The following is a 10,762-nucleotide window of genomic DNA, read 5'->3' as shown; positions in this document are numbered from 1 at the left end:
AAGTGGTAACTATGGGGAGGAAGTGGGAGGGGAGCTGTTGCATTGTGGTAAACTGTGGTCAATGACATGAGACAAAGTATATGTGAACTGCTGTATGGAGAGTGAATTTGCTCTGTAAATCTTCACCCAAATCACAATTAAAAAAAAAAAAAAAGACCATATGGAGTGATGTTACCCATTAACACACGGCCGTACTGGAAAAGGCAGGTCCTACCCCATATGACTGTTGTCCTCATAAAAAGAGAAGAGACACAGATATACGTGGAGAGATTCACCATGTGTAGATGGAGGCAGAGACTGGAGTGACGCTGCCGCCAGCCAAGGATGTCCAGGGCCACCAGAAGGGACAGGAAGGATCTTCAGAGAGAACATGGCCCTGCTGACACCCTCAATTCTGACTCACAGGCTCCAGAACCCTGAGGTCATAAATTCCCTTTCTGATAAGTCCCCCAGTGCACAGGACTTTGTGACAGCAACCCTAGGGCTCTCACACAACAAAGGTTTTCTCCTTCTGAGTCATCAGTGTCACTCTGTCCTGTGGCCTCATGCAGAGAGCCACACAGAACATCGTGCCAGTGGCTTGAGCCTGGGCTCTCCCTCACTCCTCTGTACCTCAACCCAACTTGCAATCAATCTCCAGCTCCAGTGGGTGGTACGTTTTCAACATCACCCAAGTCCTTTGTTAGGGACTGACTTGTGCCTCCAAAAAATCTATGTGAATTCAACTGGGCCATGATTCTCAGTATTACATAATCATCCTCCATTTTGTGATCTGATGTAGTTATCCTATGTGTTGTAAATCCTCACCTCTAAGATGTTAATGAGGAGGATGCAATCGACAGGATTGGGTTATATCTTGAGTCAGTCTCTTGAGATATAAAAAAGATTAAACAAGCCAGCAGAGATCAGAGGGACCGGCTACCACCAAGGAGGAGCTGGGAGCACAGTGCATCCTTGGGAACCAGGGTCCCTGTGCTAGAAACATCCTAGACCCAGGAAAGATTGATGCCAAGATGCATGGAGATCTCCAAGGAATGCAGGGCACATATATACTAAAAGAAGACAAGGACCTTCCTCCTAAAACAACAGATAGAAAGCTTTCCCCTAGAACTGACATCCTGAATTTGGACTTCTAGCATCTTAAACTGCGAGAAAGTAAATTTCTGTTTGTTAAAGCCACCCCCTTGTGGTATTTCTGTTACAGCAGCAGTAGAGAACTAGGTCACTCTTCTTTCCCTAGGGCCATTGTTGTTTCATAACCTAATGAACAAACGCTCTTTCTACAGAGGAAGGATGACATGCAATGTTCCTTCCTCACAGCCCATCACTGATGCTCCAACTCCTTCAGGATAAAATCCAAACATGGGCCCTGGCATACAGGGCCCCTCACAACACAGTCCAGTGTCTTCTTTGCCCCACACCCTGTATTTCCCTCCAAAATATCAATGTCTCTTCCATCTCTGTCTTTGCTGCTTTGTTAAAATCCCTTCCGCTTCCCCCTCCTGTTCACCCAGATGAATCATTTAGCCCTCAAAATCCAGCTTCAGTGTCCCTCCTCCTGGGAGACCTTTTCAAATGCCTCTGCTCCACCACCTGCAGCCCACCTGGGGGAGGGTCCCTCTCGAAGTGTTCCAGGACCTTCTGTGCTTTCTGCTATCCTATCACATAAAACTACTCCCCGTAGTAACTCAGAAGCTTGTCTGTTGCCCCGAGATTTGGGGGTGAGAAGCTGGGCAGGTCACATAGGCTGAGAGAACATCTGGGTCCGGAGGACCCTAGGGGTTCCTCATCCTTACCTCGTCATTCTTGCTTTCAGCACCTTCAAGAGGTAGGAGACCCAGAAAGAAACAGATTTCCAGTGGAATGGTGATCTCTTGTGAGAGAGCACACTGGGGACACTGTGGTCCTCAAGAGAGCTTTTCACAGGGCCAACCAGGCTCCTCTGCCTTGGAGGCACCTGTCAGTGTGTCTGCAGAGCAGTATGCAGGGGACAGTGGCCAGAGATGGGTCAGGAAGGAGCCAACCTGGTGTATGCCAAAAAGATGTGAAAGCAGAAATTCAAAGAGGCATCACTGTGGATAGCAGCATTCCTGACAAGTGTCAAAAGGTGGAAATAATCCAGCAGACGGGGGGATAAACAAAATGTGGTGTGTCCAGTACTATGGAATTTCATGCGGCCCTGAAGAGAAATGAAGTGGCGACAGATACAATGATGTGGAGGCATCTTGAAGACATACTGAGTGAGGTAAGTCAGACCCAAGGAGCAAACACTGTGTGATGCTATGAAATATATCACTTACATAAAATATCTCAGGTGGGTAAATGTGTGGGGACCAAAGTAGAATGGGTGCTGTCAAGGGCCAGGGCATTTCTTGCTTAATGGGCTCCGAGTTCCTGTTTAGGGTGATGATAGAGTTTTGGAAATAAATAGTAGTGATGGTTACAAACACAGAACCATAGGAAGGAGTCAGGGCCATAGAGCCTAGAGACCAGGACTGAGGTGAGGACTGCTGGTTTTATTCTGAACAGCATGGCAACCCACTGGAGGTCTATGATTTAACTTTGAAAAGGACCACTCTGGCTGCTGGGTGGAGAAGATGTAGTTGGGGGCAAGGCTGAAATGAGAAAAGACAGTGCAGGTGGCAAGAAGGGGGGAGGTTGGGGATATTCTTGCCCTGGTGGCACAATGGCTAAGGTCAAAGGTTTGTGGTTTGAATCCGCCCAGCATCTCTGCAGGAGAAGACCTGGCCATCTGCACACAGCTCAGAAAACCCCCTGGGGAAGTTCTACTATTTCATGTGGGTCACTGTGACTTGGAGTCAACTTGACAGCATTCAACATCAGCGCACAGGAGGTGCTGGTGGCAACGAGAAAGAGCCAAGGCCCCTCCAGAAGTCTGGCTTCGCAAGAACCAGAAGAGTGAAGTGACCTCTAAGGTTGGGAAAGACTCACGAAGAGCAGGTTTGTGGGGTAAAAACACAAGGGTTTGGTTTTGGACACATTAATTTTGATATGTGGTGAGACATCTAAGTGTGGTTTGTTGAGTAGCAGTTGGATATGAGACTGGAATTCGTGGAAGGTGTTACACAGAGATGTACAATCAGAATTAATCACCATATTTGATATTTGAGTCATGGCCCGGAGTGAGGAGGACTGGGCATGGAGCAAAGAAATGATCCCAAGTCTTGATCCTTGGGTCTTCCAGGCTCTGGAGCTCAGAAGGACAGGAGGAGCCAGAAGAGACGACCAGTGAGATAAATGAAAACCCAAGAGAACATGCAATCCCAGGGTCCAGTCAGAGGAAGTGATTCGAGGCAGGTTGAGTCAGTGACGGAACCAACAGCAGCTGAGAAGTCTGGTCCAATAAGGACTGAGGAGGGGTCATGGGATTCGGCAACATTGAGGTCACTGGGGACTCAGAGGGGTTTGGAGATGAAGACTGGACCAGAGAGAGATGGTCTCTCTGAAAGGGTCCTCAACCCACCAGAGGGTTCCCCCTGAACAGAGGCCGTAGTTGGAGGATTCTAGTTCAAATTTTCCACAGGACAGCAGTGTGAAAAGCAAGAGTAATCCAAGTCTTCAGGACTTGCCTTGGTCAGGAATTAACACACATACTAGTTAATACCTGGATTGATGAGGGAAACTTCACCCTGGTTTCAGCATCGCCCAGCGAGCTTTTATATTAAGATGCTGGTGAACCATGTGACTCCAACGCTCTTGCCAAGTGAGAAATCGACTCTTAAATGTGCTGTTTTTATTGCGTTATGACATACATACAGGAAACGTCAAATTGTAAGGTAAAACCAAAAACACAAAGCCAGTCACTGTTGAGTCCATTGCGACTCATTATAAGGGTACAGCCTGATGAGTTCCCACAAGCTGACCACCACTCCCCCCGTGTAATCAGCACCCAGGTTGAGAAATACAACACCTATCCACCCAAGTCCCCCCAGGGGCCCTTTCCAGTCCCTTTGCCTGAGGTGACAGCCTCCTCAACCATACGCTCATTTTATTAACTTAGTTTTATCTATTTCTCTTGGTCAATTTTTATTATCAAGAAAAAGTGATGTTCATTATAAGTCTTTCATTAGGACACAAGTGATTATGGTAGAAAATTGGTTTTCCATCCAACAGCTGGTACACGTTTTGTTTTGTGACACGGTTGCAATGTCCACAACGTCACCGCACTCCTCCCATGTCCTCCCCATGTGTCCCATTTCCCTTTCTCCTTCTTCCTCTCCCTTCCTGCCTCCTGACCTTTATCTCTGGGCAAAGGCTGCCCTTTTGCCCTGGGTGATTGATTGTTCTAACGGGCATGCTTCTCGGGTGGTGGTGTTCCTCTTACAGTCCTGTCTACTGTTTGGCTGAAGGTTTAGCCACAAGGGTGGGTTCAGTTCCAGCACTGAAGAGTGGCTGAGCGCCACAGTCTCAGGGGTTCCACCAGTCTCTATCAGACCAGTAGGCCTGGTAAGTTCTTAAGATCTTGAGTTTTATTCCACATTGCTCACCAACTCCATCCAGGACCTCCTATTTGATTCCTTTCAGAGCAGTCAGCAATGGGAGCTGGGCACCATCTACTTCTGGTCTCAGGGTTGTGGAAGCTGAGGTCTTTCCACATTTTCTTTAGCCTTTTTGATTGTAAAGAGAATATTTGCACTGGGCAGTGAATAAATTAAAGGTTTAATTATTCTCCCATTGGTTCATTATTTTGCTCTCTCAATAAATATTTTCTTTCCCCTCTAGTGAACCAGCTGCTGGGCCAGTTATGGTATCAGTGAACATCAGTCAGTCAACTGCTCAGCCCCTAGTCATGGTCTTGTACGCCTAGTTGGGAACATCTCTTGGGGGCAAGGGAGACTTCCAACTTGCCTCGAACCATGCTATTCTTCACGTCTTATCTTCTACCCTGGGCTCCTGGTAGATGGAATTATTTCCCCATCAGCCACAGGCCTCAGGGAGAGGCCTGAGACATAATCAGAGTTAATTAAAATGTGACATGCTGGTTCGCCAGTGTCCTAGATTTAAGCATCATAATGGAGTCAGCCTTTTTAAAAAAAAAAAAAAAAATTATTGTGATTTGGGTGAAAGAAAAAAAAAAAAAAAAAAATTATTGTGATTTGGGTGAAAGTTTACAGAGCAAATTCCTTTTCCATACAGCAGCTCACATGCATTTTGTCTCATGACATTGACTGCAGTGTAACAGCTCTCTTCCCCCTTCCACCCTGTAGTTACTTCTTCCTGGTCCTTCCCTCCATGCACTCCTGCCACCCCTCCCAGCTGTCGGTCTCCCTGTGCAAACACTGCCCTTCTGTTTTCCCATAACTGAGCGGTCCAGGGAGTGTATCTACCTGCTGTAAATGTTCACCCTATATGCCACTCCTCAGAAGGAAGGTTGGGCAATCCTACTTCTGTAGTGATACTGCCTCGGAAACCCAAGGAGGGGTCACTATGAGTCTGGGCCGACTCGATGGCACATAACAACAATAACAAATATGCCTGTCTATTGTTTGGCTGGAAGCCATGGAGTGAGTTCAATTCCAGACCTGAAAGGCAGTTAGAGGCCATGGTCTCAGGAGTCTTACCAGTCTCTATCAGACCGGTAAATCTGGCCTTTTTTTTTTTTTAATGATTTTGAGTTTTGTCCCACATTGTTATCCCTCTCTATGCAGGATCTCCTGCGTCTATCCCCCTCCAAGTGGTTGACAATGGTAGCCAGGCCCCATCTAGTTCTTCTGGTCTCATGGTCATATAGGCTAAGGTACATGGTGTACCAGTCGCTTGGACTAATTGTTTCCATGCGTCTTTGGTTTTCTTCGTTCTTCTTTGCTCTGGGTGAGAGACCCATTGTTGCATCTAGATGGTCAGTTGCAAGCTCTTAAGACACTACTCGACAAAATAAGATATAGAACAATGTTTTGTGTAGTATGTTATGCCAATTGATCTTGATGTCCCCTGCAACCATGGTCACCAGCCCACAGGTCCAAATACTTGCTCTTTCTGTGTAGCTGTCTATGGCCAAGAAGGTATCATAACTTTGCCCCTTGCCAGCTCTGTCATGAATTTGGACATTCTTACAGCACATACAAAGATGCATGTAGCAATATCGTCTGCCAATCTTATATATGGTCATGGGTATATTCCCTTTTGCCCAAACATACCTGATCATCCAGCCTGTCTACCCATCTATTTCCCTGTGGATTGATATCTGTTATCACTGATAATGCAGTATTGTATACATGAAAGGGTTTATCTTTATTGTCTGTACGTCTTGTGTACCTCTCTGTGTCTTCTTTTTCCTTAGTGTTATTGTGTTAGTCACTCACTTTTGGTACATTGCCTTCCCCTTCACCCAAATCAATACTTTTCTCTACCTATGTAGCAGTGTTCCCTCCCCTCCCATCCCATCCCTGGTGACCAAGAAAGAAAGCTTCCTTCCATACAGAAACCTTTCCTTGGAAGTCAGCCTCCTCTTGATACTGGCAGAGCAGGTGTGTTCCCAGCACAGGGTGGACACTCACATTTGAAGTCGGAGACAGACATACATGGTCAAATGTTGGACAGTGGTTAAGTCTGTGTGCTGAGTCCACACAATAGAATCTAGAGAGCCCCAGAGGGCTTGTGCCTCAGCCACAAGCCCCACGGGAAGGTGGACTCAGACCAACACTGCCCCTCACCAAGTCCAGAACCTGTGTGGTCCATCACTGGGGGCAAAGCCATTGCTAAGGCTTCTGAGAGCCATGGCCAGTCAAGCCTAGCAGAGGACGGAACCCAGCGTAAACCCAGAGAAAGACTCAAGGGAGACAGGGTTTGGGTAGTGGAATTCCCACAGCACTCCTCTTAGAAACACCACACTTTTCCTAAGAGAAGCCCACACTGTCTTATCCTCATGGTTGGGTCCCTTAGCTACCTCCTCTCAATGTGTTAGCTGGTCTCCCCTTCCACAGCCCAGATACGTCAGCAGAGAGCCAGTGTGAAGTCCCACAACTCAGGAGAACCTCTCAAATGGAAGGGGAGTGTTAAATGCTGCTGAACAAACTCAGGGTTTACAACGGGTCACTGACCCAGGCCCAGATACCGGTCCTGGCGTTTGGGGCCCCTCCTCCTAGTGTGTGCACTGCGCCAACAGAACACTCGCCGAGGCAGCCCTTGGTTCCCTGTTCAAGAAGACAATGGAAGAAGTAGGTCACTCTGGGCTTCACACAGTCCATCAGCACATGTGGCTGGAAGACAGCCCTCATCACCAACACACACACACACGTGTCAAACCAGCAGGAGAAGCGCCTTCCAGCTTCCATCATGAACCTCTCCACTCTGGGCTGGTTCATGGAAAATGTGTCCCGTGTCCCCCGGCTGGGCCTCACCAAGGTGGCCTCTTGGCTGCTGTGTTTTGCAGTTCTTATACAGTCCGTAAAGCGGATGGTTGTTCTTGAGGGCTTGTAACACTGCCTGTCACAAAATAGGTGGCAATAAAACCCGCAGAGGTGATAGCATGCCCGAGCCTAGGTGGGCCGAGCAGCTGTCCCCTGGGAGGCTGTGGGATGGACGTCACTGATATGTTCTTGTGGCCTAACGTAGACTTGGACCACAGGTGGCACCCTGGCTCTGCCTGACTTGATGGGGAGGCAAGAGTGTGGCCTTAGCAGCTAGGATGGGTCGGCTCGAGGCATTGGGGTCTCTGGAATAAACCAGGTTTAACCATGATTCTGAAGGTTTGTTTTGGAAACTCACACCCCAAACACAGCCCCTAACTCCAGGGTCCTGCACTCCATGACCCACACACACAGCCCCTTACTCCATGGTCCTGAACCTCACACCCCAGATACATGGCCTCTCACTCCACTAAAACAGTTAAGAGTCCCCTGAACCAAAAACCAAACCAAAGCAAGCCCTGGTATGGAGTGGACACCGATTCCTGGTGACCCCGTGGGTTACAGGGTAGACCCGTGCCCCCTAGGTGTTCTCAGCCGTAAACGTCACAGCATATTACCGGCCCCTCCACCAAGGCATTGCTGGGAAGTGTGTGGCTGCTGTGGTGGATTGAATTATTTCCCCAAAAGTGTGCTGTGAATCCTAGCCCGTCTTGCAGATGTAAGCCATTTGGGAATAGGCGTTTCTTTGTTCTGTTAATGAGCCATGTCCGTGTAGGGTGTGTCTTGAACCCCTCGCCTGTGAGGTACAAGACACATAGGTTAGGCAGAGAAGGAGCTCAGGTGGGGGGTGAGAGCTGCCACTGACGTGAAGGCCACCAAGGAGCCCGGAGCAGAAGCTGAGAGGGCACAGGGCCCTTCCCCCAGCGCCACCAGAGAGAGGGCTTCCCTGGCGCCGGGGCCTTGAATTCAGGCGTCCGGCCTCCTGACCTGTGAGAAATCAGACTTCTGACTGTTGGAGGCCCCCTGCGGCGCTTCTGTCCCAGCAGGGCTGGAGACCTGAGCCGGCTGCTAACCAGGGGGTGCTGCTCTGAACCCCAGCGGCTGTGGCAGGAGGACGTGGCCGCCTGCCTGTGAGGACCACAGCCAGGAAAACCCTTGGACAGTTCTGCTCCGTCACCCGGGTCACCAGCAGTCGGACCCAACTCGCAGCAGCTAAAGACAGCAACCGAGCCCAGGAGGTCCTGGGAAGAAGCGGCGTTCCCCCCCCCCCCCCCCGAGGACCCACCTGCCTCTTGTCACGCTGCACCCCCAGCAGCAGCTCATGGATGGAAAGGACCAAATGATCACCCGGAGCCAGAGGGAAGATGCTGACGAGCCCTCAGACTCTGCCCTGGGCCCAACACTGTCGTCACAGAAACACCACAGTGAGTGGCTACAAGCCGGAGCTCTATTTCCCACAGCTCATGGGGCTGAAAGTCCCCATCAGGGTCTCTGCCCTGCCAGTTCCCTTCTTGTCAGCAGGCCTGGGCATTCCTTGGATCCTCGGCTTGTGGACAGTTCCCACATGGCATGTGTCTCCCCCTGTGTCCCCTTGTGTCCATCCTGCCCTTTCTGTACCCCGGAAGGGCTGAAGGTCAGGGCCACCACACCCTGGCTTGTCTCGCCAACAGAAAGAAAACTCCATTCCAGACAAGATCACATCCCAGCGTAAAGGTGAGGGGGCCAGGCACACATCTGGGGACATGGGGCAGCCCACGGCAGGCCCCTCTTCTGATGGAGCCCCTGCAGCTCTCAGTGGTGATGACACCCCACCTTTGTGAGGAAGTAGGGCTCTGCATCACTAAGCAACCAGCATGCCGGTCCCAGGCCACCCTGTTTCCATGGGGCCATACAGATGCTAAGCAGAGACACCATGAAAGGCACTCTTGGGACCAGCATCTGACGAGACGGTCTTTCCTGCCTCCCTTACGTCAAGACAAGTGCGAGGACAAGTATATGGGAACCCCTCCCCCAACCAGAGTGAGCCTGTCATCCCAAGAGGGGCCCCTTCCAGAGGAAAGAGGGTCCGGGACCTGTGGGAACAGTAAGTATGTCTCTGATGACAGGTTCGTTCATACCCCACCTTGTTGTGGATTTGGAGGGGAAGGCACCCCACCAGACCTGGGCTGTGTTACTTCCACACATTTTCCAACCCCTAAAATGTGAATCAAGTGCCCACAGTGTGCTGGTGTTAGCTGTGTCCACCAAACACACAGACCTCTCTGTGACTAATGCCATCTGAGGGGGAGCCTAACATTTAAACACCCCATAGTCATTGTTGTTGTTAGGTGCCATTGAGTTGACTCCAACTCACAGCGACCCTGTGTACAACAGAACGACACACTGCCTGGCCCTGCACCACCCTTACCATCCTTGCTATGTGTGAGCCTGTCATTGCAGCCACTGTGTCAACCCCCTTATTGAGGTCTTCCACTTTTTCACTGATCCCTGCTTTACCAAGTATGATGTCCTTTTCTAGGGACGGTCCCTCCTGAAAACATGCCCAAAGTAGGTGAAACACAGTCTGGCCATTCTCACTTCCAAGGAGCAATCCAGCTGCACCTCTTCCAGGACAGATGTGTTGGCTCCTCTGGAAGTCCAGGGTACTGTCAGCATTCTTCACCAGCACCACAACTCAGAAACACCGACTCCTCTTTGGTCTTCTTTATCCAGCTCTCACATGCATGTGAGGTGATTGAAAATACCACGGCTTGGGTTAGGGGCGCCTCAGTCTTCAAGGAGACATCTTTGCTCTTCTGCGCTTGAAAGACGTCTTCTGCAGCAGATCTGCCCAGTTCTGCACAACATCTGATTTCCTGACTGCTTCTTCCATGAGTGTTGACTGTGCATCCAAGTAAAATGAAATCTTTGACAACATCAATCATTCCTCTATTTACTATGATGTTGCTTATTGGTCCAGTTGTAAGGATTTTCATTTTCTTTATGTTGAGGTATAATCCATACTGCAGACTGTAGTCTTTGATCTTCATCAGTAAGTGCTTCAAGTCCTTTTCACTTTCAGCAACCAAGGTTGTGTCATCTGCATATCACAGGCTGGTAATGAGTCTTCCTCCAAACCTGATGCCACCTTCTTCTTCATAAAGTCCAGTTTCTCAGATTATTTGCTCAGCATAGAGACTGAATAAGTATGGTGAAAGGATACAACCCTGACACATACCCCTCTTGATTTTAAACCATGCAGTGTCCCCTTGTTCTATTTGAATAACAGCCTCCTAGTCTATGTATAGGTTCCTCATGAGCACAATTAAGTGTTCTGGAATTCCCATTCTTGTCAATGTTACCTGTAATTTGTTATGATCCACACAGTCTAATGCTTTTGCACAGTCAATAAA

The 10,762-nt window shown here is 49.2% G+C and overlaps 1 protein-coding gene across 1 annotated transcript in view; it reads left to right on the top strand.

Moving 5' to 3' along the window:
* The window catches only part of UNC93A (unc-93 homolog A), a 54,567-nt gene extending 45,377 nt beyond the window's left edge, over positions 1 to 9,190 (top strand). The window contains exon 7 of the mRNA XM_007950490.1: positions 9,041 to 9,190. Within this exon, the coding sequence (XP_007948681.1) occupies positions 9,041 to 9,190 (150 nt within the window). The remainder of the gene's footprint in view (positions 1 to 9,040) is intronic.
* Positions 9,191 to 10,762: the final 1,572 nt, after the last annotated feature.

Source organism: Orycteropus afer, unplaced genomic scaffold, assembly GCF_000298275.1.
Source record: "Orycteropus afer afer isolate SDZICR_OR568_19922 unplaced genomic scaffold, OryAfe1.0 scaffold00273, whole genome shotgun sequence".
Lineage (NCBI taxonomy): Eukaryota > Metazoa > Chordata > Mammalia > Tubulidentata > Orycteropodidae > Orycteropus > Orycteropus afer.
This window is presented reverse-complemented; position numbering and strand designations above follow the sequence as displayed.